General features: G+C 34.9%; 1 protein-coding gene across 14 annotated transcripts in view; it reads right to left on the minus strand.

Annotated features, from left to right (window-relative positions):
* The window catches only part of ERBIN (erbb2 interacting protein), a 127,593-nt gene that overhangs the window by 12,788 nt on the left and 94,648 nt on the right, over positions 1 to 20,157 (minus strand). For 12 of the 14 annotated variants that reach the window (XM_081825676.1, XM_081825672.1, XM_081825675.1 and 9 more), the window contains 6 exons: positions 13,345 to 13,466; positions 12,309 to 12,482; positions 11,192 to 11,377; positions 7,546 to 7,660; positions 4,966 to 5,149; positions 1,193 to 2,738 (listed from right to left, as the gene is read on the minus strand). In XM_081825676.1, coding sequence (XP_081681802.1) covers positions 1,193 to 2,738; positions 4,966 to 5,149; positions 7,546 to 7,660; positions 11,192 to 11,377; positions 12,309 to 12,482; positions 13,345 to 13,466 — 2,327 coding nt within the window. The remainder of the gene's footprint in view (positions 1 to 1,192; positions 2,739 to 4,965; positions 5,150 to 7,545; positions 7,661 to 11,191; positions 11,378 to 12,308; positions 12,483 to 13,344; positions 13,467 to 20,157) is intronic. The other 2 variants (XM_081825671.1, XM_081825680.1) reach the window with 1 other exon arrangement.

Here is a 20,157-nt window from a genome sequence, read left to right on the forward strand (position 1 = left end):
AAAAAAAAAAAAAAAAAGAAAGAAATTTCCAAGTTCCTTAGAAAAAGCACACAAGCTCAAAGAGCCTCAACAATACGTATAGCTACAGCTGAGACTATGGATGATAGTCCATGGATGGACTATCTGGATGAGAATGAGGTTGCCTAAGGCCATTAGATGCTCAGCTATTTAAAGGTGATAGTATTCAAAAGAGCTAACAATTATAGGCAGAGGTTCAATGTGAATTGATATATGGTACCAATCATATTTTAGGCATTCATTTTTGAAAAATCGGACCTAAGGAAATATTTTAAATGACTAATTGAGGTTGTATACATTTAGCTGTTTTTAAAAATATATATTTAATGAACAAAGATAAGAAAATTCTTGGGTAAAACCCACTGAGAGGCAGGAAGCTAAATCTTAAAAGAACGTGCTTTACACACTTGAGCCACAGAACCGAGACACTAATTTATCAGTTGTACATGATAAATTTTTTAAAATTTTAACTCCTTTCAAAAAACTGACCTTTACACATTAAGTTATAAACTGAACATGATCTTAAGTTGTTTTACCAATGATTTCCAAACTTCATTAGAGCCACAAACACCTGAGTTCAGGTAGGTCAGAAATGCAGTTCAGAAAGGTCAAGAGTAAATGCCATGCCAGAAGCCATCTGTGTCAGTGACAGTGTTAGTCTTATAACATTTCCCAGTCTTATAACTGGGAAAAAAATCTTAGATAAAATATTTACATTTATGATATATTTCTTGTTATTCTGCTAATTATATAGTAAAACTGCTATTTCTGTACACATACTTACATAACCAATTAATTATTAGATGAGAGCAGGAGGTCAGAAAATGCTAAACAGAGGTACACATGTTTATGCATGTATTATTTACAGTATGTACAGCACAATCTAAAAAAAGATATACACATAAACATATGAAACGAACTTCACCTCATTAGAAAACACTGGGGAGTAAGAGACAGAAAAGAAGCATATCCTACAATCTCAGTTGTTTTGAGTCTGGCTAAGTCTAAACTTGAACTCTGTTGTTAAGTACCAAGAAAAAACTCCTCAAATTTAAGTATATATTCAGTAATTCAGAGTATCTTGTTTCACCTTGTTTAAGAAACAAAGAATACCAAATATTTTTAAGAAAAATAAATTCACAGACAGGAAAATGAAAAATTCATATTTAATTACCTTTTCTAACTTTTTGGCCTCAATGTGTCGTAGTACTTGTTCTCGCCAATCATGAGGAACTTTACTTTTTCCTGGAGGATCTAATAAAGAATGCTCAGAACCAACCCTTGCATTTGGTCTCTTTGAAGGACTAGTCCGTGAATAATTAAAATCACTAACAGACATAGTTCTCTCTGGTATTTCACTAATGGAGGGTCGGGCACTCTGAGGCCTTGATGCATTTGGACCATCGATGCTGTATGTTCGTGCAGAAAGAGGTCTCTGTGATCCTGACATCAATGGAGTTCTTCCCACTGAATGTAACTCTCTGTAGGATAAATAATCTCCTTCAGGAATCTGGGCCCGCCTCGTGGGACCTGATTCACCAAGATTTACCGAAGCTGTAGAGGACACACTACTTTGTCGCTGAATCGTAGTTCGAGTTGCTCCAGGAATGAGTCGGTCATTTGGTGAGATGGCCCACATTTCCCCATGTCTTCCTGGGCCAGGTCTCTGATGTAAATGGTATCCAGTATTAGCTCGAACATTGTTATGGTTAGAGAAATTCATATTGGCAGAATGTTTCGCATAACTGTGACTTTCTGTGCTCTCGGATCTAGGAAGCCGCTGAGGAGGAAAACCGACATGATCTATTTGGGGATTCTGTTTGGCATGCCACAGAGTGTCCTTGACGGCAGCACTGCTACTGTACTGGATGTTATATTGTGGAGGACCATATATCTGAGGCGTAGATTGGGGGCCACTTACTGTAGGGCCTCTTATTATATTTGGCTCTTCAGGATTATGATTTGAATCAAACTTGAAAACTGCCTTTGTACCTGATATTAAATCAGAAGATGAAGAAGAACCAGTAAATACTTGCAATGGTTGATCATACAAAAGTGTAGCAGACTTGCTCCTGACAATATTTTTTCCATCAACAGTAGATGTTACTTTAATTGTTGCATTTGGCTGCTGTGGTCCATTATCACTAAGAATGTCATAGATTTTTAACCCTCCAGTCTCCATATTAGTTATACTATGAGATTTCACAACAGATCCAATTGGCCCACTTCTCTGAGGAGAGAGATCTTCTGTGCTTTTGGAAATACCCATATCAACAGAAGAATCAGTGTCATGTGGTTCAGTCCTCCCAGGAGACTGTGGAGTTTCCTCAGAATGTCCATTTACCTTATCTACACATTCTAGATTAGGATACTTATTTCCATTTTCCAAGGGCTCAGCTTCTCCTTTAGCATTAATGCTTAAAAAGTCCATTCCAAGCACTATATCCTGTGTCTTTGATCTTTCCACTATCTCTGGTTGAAATGTATCATTAGTTACAAGTTTATTAAGATTCATATTGATATGGTCTAATTTGTGAGATTCATCAGATGTGGCTGTTGAGTCAACACCTTTCTCAATAAGAACCAACTGCTCTTCAATATTCAAATCATATTCAGGTAAGTTAAAATCTTTTTCATCATGAACCTGGAATTTTTCTTCCATTGAATGATTTAAAATATCTCCATTTGGTAAAAGACTATTAAAATTTTCATCTTCTTGCCTAAAACAAAGATAATTTTATCATAAACATCATAAAGTTCAGTTTCTTAGTAATAAGAAACATTAATAACTAACTGGTTAATGTGTAGGTACACAAAGTTAAAAGAGCTGATGGGAGTCAAAGATGAAAGTCATTTATTAGCAAGGAGTAATATTAAAATATTACTGTAATAAATAATATATTTATATTAAATGAAGACAAATAAAACATTAATTAAAATTCATAGATAATCAAGGTTAATTTTCATCAATATTACCAATCACTTTGTCAGAATATAGTTTAACAGAGGTAAATAGTGAAGAAAAATGGACTTTTTTAAGCACCTTTTCATGAATGTGCTAAAAGATGAAATGATTGAAAGATGGAGAGACACATGGAAAGCCAGTAACTTAAATAGTTGAGCAAAGAGCACAGAACATTTTTACAAATAATTCTGAAACCTTACATTATTTAAAGTCAGTCATATTAACTAAGTAGTTATTATTAGATTCAAATATGTAAGTAAAGAAATTGTAAAAAGCTAAGAATTAAACAATTACTCAAAGGTCTACAAAAAATGTAAAGAAAGTAGGTATACTAAAAAAAAAACTAGAACTCAACAAAGTCAATTTTATCATATGGTGATTTAAAAAATAAAATAAACTGCAGCACTGAAAAAAATCTGAAGATCAAAAGCAAAACTAAATTTAATCACTCTTCTAAGTTATTCCATTGTATTTGGCAAATATTTATAAATGTGCTATTTCAAAATTACAGAAAACATTTTACTTCTGCTTGGTGCAAAGAAATAAACCTACTTATATTTCACACAAACATGAAAACATATTTGTGCCCTTTTGTAAAATATTCAAGTATGTTTAACAAATATTCCTTAGTATTGATCTTCCCATTAGGTAACAGACTACATTCATTATTAGAAATACAACAAAGGGGGGCACCTGGGTGGCTCAGTCAGTTAAGCGGCTGCCTTCGGCTCAGGGCATGATCCCAGGGTCCTGGGATCGAGCCCCGCATCGGGCTCCCTGCTCAGGGGGGAGTCTGCTTCTCCCTCTCCCTCTGCCTACTGCTCTGCCTACTTGTGTTCTCTTTGTCAAATAAATAAATAAAATCTTTAAAAAAAAAGAAATACAACAAAGGTGTGCAATATCCCTTTGATAGCCTTTATTTCATTACACAAAAAACATGATTTATAAAATACTAAACTCCTCAACAAAATATCAGTAACATTTTATTATTCAAGAAATTAATCATAATCTTAACATCTAAGGGGTTATAAAAATTATTATATTACCACACTAGGTCTTAGCCTCAATTTCAAAGAACAGATATAAATAATTAATCATAATTACAAGTACATAATAGCTAAACTCATTTTGCGACATAAAATTCATCTTCCTTTTACAACAATATAAATCAATACAAACAAAATTTGACTTAACTGTGCCTGGAATTTAAGAACCATTTTACTCTAAAAAGTAGTCAACAATATCTGTACAGTAAGCTTTGGGTTCAGGAGTAACCCAAATCTAATAAGCACCTAGCTGATACAATAACATGAAGGTAAAACAACACATCTTATTTTGATAGCCAAGTATTTTGAAAGCCCAAATAACAGTTGTTTTAAGTTCTTTTAAACTTCAGCTAATTTTAGCCTGTAGGAATTAAGTCTTGTTTAGAGTCTGACCTACAAATTTAAGTCTAATTCAAAGATACAGAAGTAGTTAAAAGTACTGAATGCCCTTTAATGGCACCCTCCAATCATTAGTATCTAAAAAACACCCATTTCAACTTGAATTACTCCAAACAAGCTGTTTATGTTGTAATATCTAAAAATACTGTTACAATGTCCAACTTTTTAATGAAGAGAATTAGAATATTTTAAATCCTTTCTTTCCTAATTTTTTTTAGTTTTCTAGTTTTTTAGTAATTTTTTTTTAGTGATCTCTAACCCCATGTGAGGCTCAAACCCACAACCTTGAAATCAAGAGTCACATGCTCTTCCGATTGAGCCACCCAGATGCTCCTTTTCTTTCCCACTTAAAAAAACTAATACAAATGCAAATGTAGCAAACCTAAATAAGTAGTAATAAAATGGGGAAGAAATCACATACTACCTGAACTACTTCTATATTAATTTGTGAAATCTGCTTTGTTTTAGTCATACATATTTATTTGCCTTATTATCTCTATTGTACAAATAAATTATTCTGTTAAGATGTTCACAAACCTGATTTTGGAATTAATACCAATATGAGTTTGTTTCATTGGAGAGCAGAGTGAGGTATCTTGACTACTATCTGTATTAAGAGAAACTGAATCAGACATCCGAGATGGAGAAGAACAGTTGCTGTTATTCTGATTGCTATTGTGTGTAACTTCATCTGATAAAGAATCTGTATCCTTTGTATCATCTGAAACAAAAAAAACTTAAGCTGTTGATAAAGTCACTAAAGATTTGCGTTTAATACTTTGCACTGATGACAAATGACATTTATGTTGTCCAGGTTCAATATATAAAGAATTCTATGGATTAGAAGATAAACAAAGGCACTTCTGAAAATGCAGTCTTAATACACACAAAGATTAAATAATTTAAAACTTGTGATACCTTTAAGTTTTTTGACAAATATGATCTATGTTAAGATTATCCAGAATTTGATTTAGTTTTAACTACTGACAAGATTATATTATACAGTGTTTTTCTAAGGCCATCAATTAGTTTTAGTGAATATGGCTCTTCCACTCATTCACAATATTTTTTTCAGTAGGCTCTACACCCAACGTAGGGCTTGAACTCACAACAAAAAGATCAAGAGTCGCATGCTCTAACAATTGGGCCAGCCAGGTGCCCCTTCATTCATGACTTTAAAAAGTCATAATAATAAAGAATAAACAGTACAGTTCACAGCCTAGATTTGTACATTTATCTGGGGAAGAAATTATTTCATACAAGTATGGAGTTGTTTTCATCTATTCTGAAAATAAAAATGAGCAATACTGTCAATTAAAAAAAACAAATCAAGAAGTTTCAGAAGGTGAGCTCTCTGTTGCTATTTTTAAACCATTTCAAAGAATTGCATATGAAAAATGATCAATAGGGGCGCCTGGCTGGCTCAGTCGTTAAGCGTCTGCCTTAGGCTCAGGTCTTGATCCCAGGGTCCTGGGATCCAGCCCCGCATCAGGCTCCCTGCTCCGCGGGAAGCCTGCTTCTCCCTCTCCCACTCCCCCTACTTGTGTTTCCTCTCTCACTGTGTCTCTGTCAAATAAATAAATAAAATCTTTAAAAAAAAAAAAGATTAATATAGGAGACGGCTTTTGTTTTTTATATAAACAGAAATAGACAATATTCATATTCCATTATAGGTGGTACTATTAAAAAGTATTATTTTTTAAAAACGTAATGATAAAACAATAACAACTTGGGGCACCTGGCTAGCTCAGTCGGTGGGGCATGTAACTCTTGATCTCAGGATCATGAGTTCAAGCCCCAAGCTGGGCAAAGAGCTTACTTAAAAACAAAATGAAAAAAGATAATAACTTAATATCTTTACAACCCTGAAGACTGTATTTAATGCAATTCTACCCAAATCATAGAAACAGTATATATATATAGACACAGTCACAGGAGATTATATGCATTAAAGATATTTTTTCTGTTCCAAATATCTTAGGAGCACAGTTCAAGTAGTCTGGATTGTTGACAATAATAGTACATGGGGCTTTCTATATTCAACTTTAAGGTATTTGGGTGCTGGAGTCTTAATTTTTAAAATACTGTTAAGAAAGATGGTAGGTAAGTTCTTTCCTAGATATTATTCCTCCTCTTCTTCCACCTCCTTGTGACAAATAGTAACATGTAAAATATTTAGCATGATAAGCAGCAACTAGTAAGTACACAAACAAATATCACTACCACTATTATTATGAAATCCAAACTATCTAAGAGCCACCTTGACATAAGTTTCATTAATGCCATAAAGGCAAAGACTGGATGGATATTTGGTAGAGATAATATAGACACGTTCAAGCACTAGGGGGGAGGAGTGAGGGAAGGATGAAAAGAAGGGATAGATATCCTTCAAGTTCCCTTTCATTTCTAAGAAGAGTCTGAGATTCTATTACATGAAAAAAAATGGCTGGGGTGTGAGGATGGTTTAAAAAGAGTTCCAGGACAGGGCGCCTGGGTGGCTCAGTTGGTTAAGCGACTGCCTTCGGCTCAGGTCATGATCCCGGAGTCCTGGGATCGAGTCCCGCGTCGGGCTCCCGGCTCAGCGGGGAGCCTGCTTCTCCCTCTGACCCTATCCCCTCTCATGCTGTTTCTCTGTCTCTCTCTCTCTCTCAAATAAATAAATAAAATCTTTAAAAAAAAAAAAAGAGTTCCAGGACAGACAAAATAACAAGCTAGATCTGAGTACATTGAATAATCTAGCACATTTGATACTCACAAATTCCTTCATTAGCCTCAATGTATGTCAAGTTAGGTTAAGTTCATATGCATAAAATTAAGTAGCTTAAGGATTACCCAGCAAATAAGCAGCAGAAACAGAATCACAATGCAGGCTTGTCTGCCTATGAAGCCCACGCCCTTACACATAACCTTGCATGAGGGAAGAGAAAATACATAATAAGATTCTTCTTTAAAAACAAGAGGGTTAAGGAATAGACCTTTTAGAAAGGCATATTTTAAAAATTGTTTCGAAAGAGTGTTTTAAATAACATAATCACATTTAATGAAATTTATTTCAAAAAAATTTATGAATTTGATAAATTCAGCCCATTTCTATTCCTAATGCTTTCAACATCTAACCTTTTTTGTTATTACTAAGAGCTACCACTTTCGGCTGGTTAATAGAGCTTTCAATTAATGGTGGTCGCATCTCTGCCATTTTCATCTCTTCATCAGAAGAAAGTTCTTCAGATTCCTAATTTAAAGAAAAAAGAAAGTATTTAAATAAATTTTGGTTTCTTTAAATGAATAGATATTAAGTCATAAGAACTTCAAAGAGAAAGAATATTTAGAACATGGATGTAAAACCTTTTTATGGTAATAGTAACTAAAACTAGTATATGATTTAAGTTTTTCAAGATACGGCAATAAAACTATGGCAATTATTAACAATATGTCAAAGTGGCTATGGGATAATATTCCATGGTGGGCCTTCATTCAAGTGTATTAATGATTAATATGTGCCTGGTACTATGCCAAGTGCTAGAGAAACAAAAATGAATAAAACACAATCTCTGTCTTTGAAAAACTTAGTTTAGAGGTGTTCCAACCAAAAATCTCTTCCTAATTCTCATATTTATTCCCTCCAAGGTTATCAAGTTGCAAGGAGTCAGGACTGAGGTGTTCTTCCATTAAAATGAGTTAATGGCAATTTTTGACCAATTTGAAGACAGAATTTTTTATTATTCTTCATGAATTTTTCTCTAATATTTGACAAAAGTCCCAGATTATCTGCCACTGAGAGCTATTAAGTGAAAGGGGGTAGTGAACAAAAGGACCTGGTAGCAAACAACTATTTATAGAACTATTTTAACACTGCAAATATTGTATATAAAAAACAGAGCTTTTGCAGGTTAAATTATTATTCCTAATGATGAAAATAAGTAAATAATATGATGAAAATAAATAAAAAGTCTTAAACATTGTTCTGTTAGAAGTACTGACTTCCAGTAACTCCTAAGTGACATAATACAGATATGGACCAGGGTCAGAAAACTATTTCAGTAAGAAGGGCCTTCAGTCTGTTTCAACTACCCAACTCGGCCATTGTGGCACACAAGTAGCCACAGACAACATGTGAAAAAACGCCTGTGGCTGTGTGCCAGGAAAACTGAATTTCATCTAATTGTTCGCATGTCATGAAACAGTCTTCTTCCTTTGATTTGTATTCAATATTTAATAATGTAAAAGCTGTTCTTAGCTTGCAAGTCATATAATGACAGGCAGTGGGCCAGATACGGGCCACTGTTCAGGACTGTACTACAATGGAAAGACACTTCTAATTAGAATAGGAAGAGAAAGTAAGGAGGGAAGGAAGAGAAGTGAGGGGTGCGGTTAAGAGAGGAATGACATTCTGCACAGATGAAAGTATGGAAATAAGAGAAAGTATGCAGAGCATATCAACTCCATGGAGCTGGAGCTCAGAGAACTGGCAGGAGACAGAAAAGTTAGACTGGATTGAAGAGGGAAAGGTTATGCTCTGAGTATGGACTCAAGTATGTGTTGGTCACTATTGGAAGTTGCCAAGCCAGGAACTCACATCAGATTCTCTCTCAAAATGGTAACTCTGATATTAAGAATGTACAGGAAGAGAAAGAGACCAGCAGAAAGGGGATCTGGCTATCCTAACAGTCCTAAAGAAAAAAAACCATTTATCCTTAGGCAATGGCAGTGATGGCTGATAAAGAAAAAAAGAATCTGACAGAAATTTTGGAATGAACAGGACCTAATGACAGAATGAATGCGCAAAGAATGAGAGAACAGGAAAAGGAAGGGCAAATGTTCTGTCCTAATTGTGATACATGCAGTACTTTCAAGTGCTGAGCAGACTTCCTCCTATACTACACCTGGCATCGGGGAGCTACGGGCTCCTACATTTCCTCCCACCTTTCTGTCTCCTGTGCTCAAGTCAACTAATGTTCCTGCAGTTAGCTCTTATTTTGTCCTTCCTCACTGTTTCCCTTTGCATTGCATTTTCTTCAAGTTTAATGTAGATAATTCTTCAATTTATAATCTAGCTTTCATTTCTCTTCTGAGCTAAAGATACACATTTCCAATGACCTACTGAATATGTCTTATGTCTAACGGATGGTCCTGTTAAGTGTTCAAATTCCACATACTCAACAACAAACTAGTCCTTCAGAGGCTGCTTGTTCTCTTAACACCCAAGTGCAGTTAATGGCATCACCATCCTATTCAAGCACAGTTATGTGACTATTCCCTCTTCTCCACTCCTTATAGTCAGGGATATTTACATACTAAATCTCTTATATTCTTAAAACAAAGTTCCAGTCCACATTTTCTAGTATTATTATTCAAAAAGCCCTCAAATTCGGGAAAATTCAGTAGCTGTTGCCAGATAACCCCGATACATAGCTCTATCACAAGTACTGCTCTGCTAAAAGGCCTTCAGTGGCTCCTTAAAGACTACAGAACACTAAATCCAAACTTTTTAGCATTGCTTTCTGGAAGCGTCACCATCAGGAGCCAAACTACTCTATTAATTCGGTTTCATTCTACCACCCCTGATACACTCAGGGAGATGGAACATGCTCTTTTCTACATTTCTCAAGCACCACTCTTTTGCTATCATTATTCCTTCCATATTTTATTTAGTTCCCCTATTTTTCATATTTCTGCTAGATGAAATATTCCTATGTACAAGTTAAATAGCTCCTTCACCCTAAAGCATCCTTGGTTGTTCTAGTCAGAAAGTATCTCTTTTCTAAATTTATGTAGCACTTAATATTTTTATCACTTAGTACTTTTCTTATATACTCAGCACTGTCTAACCTTGATTATATCTATATACCCATATATCTATTCTGCCACCATAGCTCCAAACACAGTGCCTTTCACAAAGAAATCATACAAAATAAAGTATTAAGTTCACTGAGACAAACCTAATAACCTTTTCACAGACTATGTTATATTAGGTCCAATGTATATACCAAGTGTATTGAATGATGTGATCCACTTAAAGTACATTCACAAGCCACAAGGTTTCTTGCCATTTGCAACAACATGGATGGCTCTAGAGAGTATAATGCTAAGCGAAGAGTCAGTCAGAAAAAGACAAATACCATATGATTTCACTCATATGTGGAATTCAAGAAACAAAACAAATGAACAAAGAAAGAAAGAGACAAACTAAGAATCAGACTTTCAACTATAGAAAACAAAGTGATGGTTACCAGAGGGGAGGACGGTGGGAGGAGAGTGGGAGGATGGGTAAAATAGGTGATGGGATTAAGAGTGCTCTTGATGAGTACTGAGTAATGTACAGAATTGCTGAATCCCTATGTTGTACACCTGAAACTAACATGACACTGTATGCTAACTATAGTGAAATTAAAAAAAAAAAAGTGTCAGACATTCAAGAAAAAAAAAAACACTTCATAATCAATGATAAATGCTTAAATAAGTGAAATAATTTAAATATACCTATGGCAACCTTTCCATTGTTAAACAACTGAGATGATGTATTTTAAAGAATCAGAATAGAACCACCACAATCTAATTTACACAGTAAATATTTGAGTGCAATACAGGTATAAGTTCAAAGTGATAAATGAGTGATACTACAGCAAATACCCTGAAATTTCTGAAATGAGTTAGCATACTTTCTGCTTTTGATATCAGTTTTTTATCTTTAGTCAGCAACAATGAAATACTAAATTCTTAAAAGTTGTTAGAACTGTTCCAGAGAATAATCACAAAGCAGTACCTCAAAAACATCGTCGTGATTAACAATATGCTTCAAGTTCTCAGAGGCTTTCATATTTGTAGTCACTGGTAGACTCCCAGGACTCATCTCAGCTTCAGATTCACTGGTCTTCTGTGAAGAGTTTCCTATCATATACTTTTCTCTTTCATCAGCTTTGATTCTTATTGGAATGGTACTTTCTGAAGTCTATGTAAAAGAAAAGAAAGAATTCATATTCCTTAAAGCTCTGTATCTATTTTTGTACTATAGTTCAGATTAGAATTTAAAAGTAGGGGTGCCTGGTTGGCTCAGTAGGAAGAGTGTGCGACTCTTGATCTCAGGATCATGAGTTCAAGCCCCACATTGGTGTAGAAATATATATTAGGCCATATATGCTCATTTGGGGAGCAGGAGGCCCCCACATATAAAATATATATATTATATATATATTTAGGCCACATATGCTCATTTGGGGAGGACGCCCCCAAAGGTTCATGAACCACATTAAGCTTTATAATTCAGCTGAGGCTACATTTCACCTCTTAAGCTGCAAAGCTGGCATTCATGAGTGAGTCACTTAGCTCAGCATGCTCAAACTGTTTTCTGCTGATTGGGGAATGTATAGTAACTCTAGTGACATGAGAAAACTTCTGTTTCTGTAATATAGTAGGGAGAAAAAAAAGTCCATTAAAGGAACACACACTTTAAGGATCTGAAATAGCCCAAGGAAATAGTCTATTTCTGAAATATCCCAAGGAAATAGTCTGTCATAGCAATTACATTTAAAATTAGAATTGGGTAGAGTGGATCAATGTTATCATGAGAAAAAAAGTATTTCCGTAACAATGAATTTTCTGACATTCCTTATCTTATTCTTGGTTCAGGCAAGATTTTTTAAAACCTATGCTGATGCTATCCTGCCAACATGGAAAGTCTGTAACCATACTGAAGTGTAATAATAGCAATTAGAGTTTGCTGATTATTCCAGCTTTTACTTCAGGTGGCTGAGAACAACACCCTAAATTTGGAAAGACATTATCATGCATACAAAAAGGACCATTATATCAATTATTATTTTAAAGTTTTAAAAAGCTTGAAAAAAGTTTTGGTCAATTCTTTTAAATCTGAGTTTTCTAACCTTCACACCTACATCATTATTTACAACTTGCTGATCTTCATGTGGTTTCAGATCTTTTCCAGAATCTTCACAAGTCTCTTCATCTTTTAATCTATGTACAATGGTTTGAACAGTTTTGACCATATTCTTAAGCTCATCTGGGTATGGTGTTGGATATCTCTTTAAATTTCCCTCCTAGAGAAATAAAATAAGTAAAATTTGAAATACGGATAAGTATTGCTAACATCAACCTCAAAATTTAATCTATAATCCATCTTAATTACATTGGTTATCTGGCTCCTGGGGGTAACTTTAAACAGATGATAGGCCACTGAAAGCATTTCAGACACAAGAAAAGTATGGTTTTATCAACAGTGAAAGACTTCACAGTCACAGATTTAACTAATGTTTTGAATGCTTTTTTTTTTAGCAGACTTGTATGTATTCCATTTTAAGATTTACGGTATGGATATTGCCAACACTATCACTTGGCTTCCAAACAGTTGTTTTCCAGCTAGATATTTACCCAGACACATATAAAATTCCTACATTTATATCCTGTCTTATATGCCAGGAACAAAATACTTCCAAAGTCAGTCTAATTGTCATTTTCTGGGATTTCTGAATCCCAGAGTTTTATATAAGGTTTATATATAGTTCATATAAGGGAAAAATAATTACATCCACGAGTAATTTGGAAATGAATTATTACTACTTCTGTCACTGCAACACAGATCATAACATGTTCATAACGAGAGTTCTTGATCCCTAGAATCTAAATAATAAGTCATTAAAGAAAGGGAAGAGGAAAAACAATCATGTGTTTTTCTCTTTATTTTTATATTATGAAATTTGGCTTATAATCACATAGTTTTAAACTGTTCTCAAATTCTTTCACATGACATATGTATAGGATCAATAAAACCCTTCAAGTGCCTTGAGGGCAAGGGATGAAACCAGTATTTCTCTGTATCTCCCAAAATGGCACAGTAAGGTAAATAGCACCAAATAAATATCAGTGGACCTGTTTCAAACCTGAAGGAAGAACAGGACTCACCCTGGGAGGTGCCTCCCTTTCATCTTTGTCTTCATCACAATCAAATGCTACTTGAGCCCGCTGTTTCCTCTGTTCCTCCCACAGTGAAGGATTAAAACTTTCATTATCTGATATGAACATAACTAGAGAAAAACAAACAAAAAACAAAAAAACCTATTATATTTTACTGTAATTATGAAAAACCATTACTTTCTCATAATTTTGAGTTATAAACATTAAGATAAGTCAATGCCAGCAGCATTAAATGCTACATTAACAACTAGGCTGTAATTCTAATATTTCTTTACAATATTAATCACATATCTTTTCTTTCCGAAAGCTAATTTGTCTTGTTACCAGAGGGGTTCCTGAAAAGAATCTAACAATTGCAACTCTAAGAGGTCTGTGATTTTGTGCAGTTCCCCACAAAAAGCAGCACGGTAATAGTGCTACCTTCAGCAGCACATTACACCATGGTAATATATAAATTATTTCATCCAAGTTTTTTCATTCAGAATAATCTTCCCAATTCCAATATTGTTCATTATGTATGGGGAATGAGGAGATAAAGACAAAGTGAGTTATTTGGTTAAAAAAGATTACTCCAATGCCTTGTAATTACATCTTTGCATTATACATTATACTTTGTATATAACTTTACTAAGTAAATAAAGTGCTTGCAAGATATTTTCTGTATCAAAATATAAGGAAAACTGAAAATCTAATATAAATGCAACACTACATATCCTACTATGCAATATAATATTGAAGGTAAAGATTCAACAACTATACATTTTTTCGCTTATTAGGCAAGTAAAAAAATCTAAGGCTTAAAAATTAATCCATTTGACTATTATGTATCACCATACTGAAGTTCGTGCAATACAAGATAAAGTCACAACTGTTTTCTGCCCTCTTAAAAGAAATTGACTACACCCGCTCAAAACAAAAGGAGTAAAAGCACCCAAAATTAGTAAATAGAAAAAATGAAATTCCTGGAATACCTATATGTGGTCAATTTGAATACTCAGGCAAAAGTAGCATAATTATCATTAATTTTTAGTCCTTACTGTGGGCTTCTTACCCTTCTTTAATATCATATCCAAACGAAAAATGTCACAAAACCAAATATGAATGGAGAACTGAGTTTTTGTCTTCAGCTTTTCCTTGTTTTCAATATGTGGCTCAAGAATTTTTTTTAAAGTAACTTTGTGGCATTAATAGTTAATGAATTAGAAAGTTTGTTTTTGTTTGTTTGTGGAAAGTGGTTCAAATTCCTAGGAATCCCTTTTGACTTTTGTGGTATACTTGGAAAGGCAAGCAGAGCCAAGCAGTTTGCAACAAAGCCTATTTCCACGATTCAGAAAATTCCCCTCCCATCTTAAGCAGTAATTTCAATCACCAGCCTAGTTGAGAAATCTTGTTAAGAGTTTTTACATCATGCCAAAGCAATCTTACACGAGAATTTTTTCAGAACCCCAAGAGAAGTAACTTTTACCATGCCTCTCATTCTTGTCAACTTCTGATCGCCTACACTTTCTACCCTTTAGTATAAATTTCACATCTTCTGAGATTCAGGGCATCAAGTACTACTACTACTTTCTCTTCATTTTAGATGCCACTAGACCTGATCACCCTGGCATATTCATTGGAGACTCTAGCATTTGCCTAACAGCCCTTCTCTCCACCTAAAACCTGCCAATATCTAGAATGATAACTGTGTGTGATTACCCCCCTCTACAACACTACAATTTCACAGGTCTCAATGTTCTCAATTTCAGTGTCCATCTGTACTTCACCATTGCGATTCATAACCATGGTCACAGCTCAAAACGTAAGCTTCTGTAAAACTTTCCTCCTCCTTGATCACTACACTCATCCTTTCAAACCATTCACTTCCTTATTATTATTGCTAGTACACTTTGAGTTCCTTACTCTCATTTCTTATTCTTCCTGTAAAACCACTCTAGGTTTTACTTTCTTTTCTATTCAGCTTAGGTTTAATGATATATTATTTTAACCACTCTCACATTTCTTGCCCCTTTTCCTCAGGTTATACCCATCCAACAAAACCCGTAATGTGCTACTTCAATCACCTAACTTCTTTGCTCTGGACTGCTCACTTATATCAGAGAAAAGTGACATCACCTTGTTGTTTAGAACCATTACAAATTTATGGTATTCCCTCATCTTTGCTCCATCTTCAGTGCTGCCCAGGAATCCTTCTATTTATTTCTAGTCGGTCTTTTCTCCCACTATAAATCACTGTCTTCAAAGGCCCTTCTCCCAACCTCTAGAGGAAATCTTCTCTTTTGACTTCAATGACTAAAGAAATGCAATCAAAACACTCAGACTGTTAACTCCCCAACCCCTGCAACAACCAGTTTTCCCCAGCTACAAATTGTTATATGGATGAATACTTCCCATTCAACACTGATTCCTCTATGTAGGCCCCAAATACCATGCCTTCTCTTTCAAATTTATCCATCATTATCCCCCTTTAGAAGGCGAGCTGCTGCTGATTTTTTTTTTTTTTTTAAGATTTTAAGTAATCTCTACACACAAGGTGGGGCTCAAACTCACAACCCTGAGATCAAGAGTCACATGCTCTTCTGAATGAGCCAATCAGGCGCCCCAAGGACTCAGCATATTATAAGTGTATCTCAGACTTTTCCTTTTAAGACTCTTCTACTCTAAAATATATCTCTCATACCAAAAATTCAAAGGGGTAAGATTTTATTTTGCTACTTCTACTCTTTGTATCACAAATCCATTTCTTACCTGAACTCTGACCTGTTTTAGAAACAAATAGGGAATAAATTAAACTGACAGAAATGACAGGAGGCCAAGTGAATCTGAATCATGAAAAGGGAAGACAGTAAGAGAGATCAAGGCATGAGTATACCCATGATTAGAACAGTTCTGAGCAGGAGTCACCAAACTTTTTCTGTAAATGGTTAGATAATAAATGTTTTTTTTTTTTTTAAAGACTTTATTTATTTATCTGAGAGAGAGAATGGGAGACAGAGAGCATGAGAGGGGGAGGGTCAGAGGGAGAAGCAGACTCCCCGCTGAGCAGGGAGCCCGATGTGGGACTCGATCCCGGGACTCCAGAATCATAACCTGAGCTGAAGGCAGTTGCTCAACCAACTGAGCCACCCAGGTGCCCCAGATAATAAATATGTTAAGCTTTGTGAACCAAGAGACAAAATCAAGGATACTACAGTAGGTATTAGGAGAGAAACCAAATTTCCAAAGATTAGTGACAAATTTAAAATATACTAATAATTGAGTACCATTTTTTGTTATATAGTGAATGAGAAGACTAAAGTTCTTACTGTTGGAGTAACATTTTGCTTAACTGGTACTATCATCAAACTGATGTAAATATTCACCTGTAAAAATTATTCTTAGCTTGTGGGCCACACAAAAACAGGTAGCAGGACAGATATGACCCATGAGCCACAGTGTGTCAATCACTCTTATTGGAACAAAAAGTGTTATGACAGAATATATTTATCTTGATTGTTTCCTGGAAGGGCCTTCAATGGTATCTCACAATTGTGTATTTAAGTTTAGTTCAGAGGCACCTGGGTGGCTCAGTCAATTAAGCATCTGCCTTTGGCTCAAGTCATGATGCTGGAGTCCAGGGATTGAGCCCCACATTGGGCTCCTTGCTCAGCTTCTCCCTCTGCCCTTCATCCCACTCGTGCTCACTCACTCTCTCTAATACATAAATAAAATCTTAAAAAAAAAAACAAACAAAACACAACAGTTTAGTTCATTACTCAAATAAAAAATACATATATGCCTTTGCCTAGTTTTATTCATTGTTGGAATCATGTTCGGTTATTTTAGTGTTAGTTAAAATGAAAGGAAAATAACATTCTAAAGTTCCTATATGGCAGTAACAAAAGCAGGTAGACAAAGCACTAATAACACATAAATATAATAAAAATATCAAAGATTAAATATGTCCTTTGGAGACTTTGGTTCAGTCACAAGGGAAAAGGTAATTTTGTTTGAGAATCTTCCTTCAGAACGAGATCTGTATTGGATTTCTAATAATTACCAGTTTTTATTTTTATTTTTTTTATACAAGTTTTTTTTTTTTTAAAGATTTTATTTATTTATTTGACAGAGAGAGACACAGCCAGAGAGGGAACACAAGCAGGGGGAGTGGAGAGGGAGAAGCAGGCCTCGCGCGAAGCAGGGAGCCCGATGCGGGGCTCGATCCCAGAACCCTGGGATCATGACCTGAGCCGAAGGCAGACACTTAACGACTGAGCCACCCAGGCGCCCCATTACCAGTTTTTATTATTTTTCTGAAATAAAAGCAGCAAAATGAGAATAAGAACGAATTTTCCCAATATGCCTTTTCTACTCTTTAGGACAGGGACAAAAAGCTATTAAATCTGGCCCACTTCCTGTTTTTGTATAGCTTACAACCTAAGAATGGTTTTAAAATTTTTAAATGTTGGGGCAAAGAACCCAAAACATAAAAAATTATTTCATGACACATGAAAATTACATGAAATCTAAATCTCTGCCCATAAATAAAATTTTATTAGAACACACCTATGCTCATTTGTTTACATACTGTCCGTGACTGTTTTTGCATGAAACAAGCAGCATCAAGTAGCTGCAACAGGGAAGTATGGTCTTCAAAGCCTATAATATTTATTAAATGGTTCTTTACTTAAATAATTTCGAACCCATGCAACAAGACATTAAAGTCTTTTCTCTACACTAAGAATTCATTCTTTTTCCTCACAAACATTTTAAGCATTAGCATTCTATCTTCCCACATAAAAGAACTATTTGAGTATATTATGTAGCTGACTGTAATACTATTAGAAATCACCTTCAGAGATGAAGTGGAAAATTGAGACATAAGTCCCAGTGACTATGGCGCAAAAAAAAACACCTACTGATGTATCCAAACATTCATTATAATTCCCCACAATGCACAAATAAGGGCATAAGCCAGAGTTGGTGTATCTATTTTGAACTTCTTAATTTCTTTTTTTTTCTTGGTAATCTCTACGCCCAATGAGGGGCTTGAATTCATGACCCTGAGATCAAGAGTCACATGCTCTACTGAATGAGCCAGCCAGGTGCCCCTGAACTTCTTAACTTCTAATGCACATATAGAGTACTTGCATAAAACAATACTTCAACACTATCTAAAATGAAGTATACTACATTTTGTTATGTATACATTTCCAAACTATATTGCTAATATGGAAATTGGGGGTTGATTTAAATATATGAAAGAGGGATCGTGCTTACAAACCTATTCTCTAAGAATTATAGATCCCCAAGGAAAGAGGCTATTCACATCTGACTTCTCACAAGTCTTAACTTTTAATTCAATTCAAAAGCTAAATAGTTTTGCTTCACCCAAATAAATCTCATTAAATAATTCCCATGAAACGATAACTTATCAAAGCAAGTCTTTTATTCCTTCTTGCAAAGAATAAGAAATAATTAGCACAGATAAATGAGTTCTCTATCACCAATAATGGAAAAGAAATTAAATGATTTTAGTTTTTAATCTATTTAAGTATTTCAAAACTGTCTGCTAAACCTGCCAAAACAATGTAAAAATAATAACAGCCAATTTGATTCTATCATTGTGCTAAGCACTTTACATTCAGTGCTTCTCATCTGTACAAAAACCCTGCAAAACAGATACTATTATCATTATCCCAAGATAAGGAAACTGAAGCTCAAGAATTTATTTAACTTGCTTGTGGTATATTTTATAAATTAAAATTAATGACGAAGTTAGATTTTTTTCTGCAGTGTTTTTATGTATTAAGAGTTAATTTAGGAGCGCCTGGGTGGCTCAGTCGTTAAGCGTCTGCCTTTGGCTCGGGTCATGGTCCCAGGGTCCTGGGATGGAGCCCTACATCGGGCTCCCTGCTCCGCGGGAAGCCTGCTTCTCCCTCTCCCACTCCCCCTGCTTGTGTTCCCTCTCTCGCTGTGTCTCTCTCTGTCAAATAAATAAAATCTTAAAAAAAAAAAAAGAAAAAAAAAGTTAATTTATAAATAACTTCGGGCCATAAAGATTTTCACTGGTTTCAGAAAAATATCCACATAAAAATTATATTTTTTGGTGTAACATAAAATATACATTACACACAGAATACATAATAACATGTATTAAAGATAATTTGCTCCTTAGTCTAAAAGGCTTTCATACCAAAACTGTTGAAAAACATGTGTGGCCAATAGTAAAGTGTATATATTCCCCTTTCTAGGCAAAATATAAGAACTTAGAAATAACCTTTTACTCAGAATTCTACAAATTATCCTTATCTGGTATGTAGATCCAAGGGTAGTATTACTACAACAAAAGTGAACAAAATATTTCTTGGTTCAACAGTCATAATTACATTAACACTTGACATGCATTCCTAAGAGAGAGACCTATTACAGATGAAGTTGACTGTTTAATTTCAAGGATCACTTAAGGAAGCATATGGTCTACATGTACCTCTAACTTCAACTATCTATAACCCCGAGATACTGACTTATTTTCTCATTGTCAGAAATTTATTGACCAATTCTCCAAATTCCCTTCAACCTAGTAAAAGTTTATGAGACTTCCTCATATCAGTGAGATCATATGACACATGTCTTTCTCTGACTTATTTCGCTTAGCATAATACCCTCTAGTTCCATCCACGTTGTTGCAAATGGCAAGATTTCGTGGGTTTTTTTTTTTTGATGGCTGCATAATATTCCATTGTAGATATACACCACATCTACTATGGACTCTGAGAAACAAACTGAGGGTTCTGGGGTGGGGGGGTGGGGGGATGGGTT

The sequence above is a fragment of the Leptonychotes weddellii genome, chromosome 7 (genome assembly GCF_054177405.1).
Source record: "Leptonychotes weddellii isolate Sample4059 chromosome 7, ASM5417740v2, whole genome shotgun sequence".
Classification (NCBI taxonomy): Eukaryota; Metazoa; Chordata; class Mammalia; order Carnivora; family Phocidae; genus Leptonychotes; species Leptonychotes weddellii.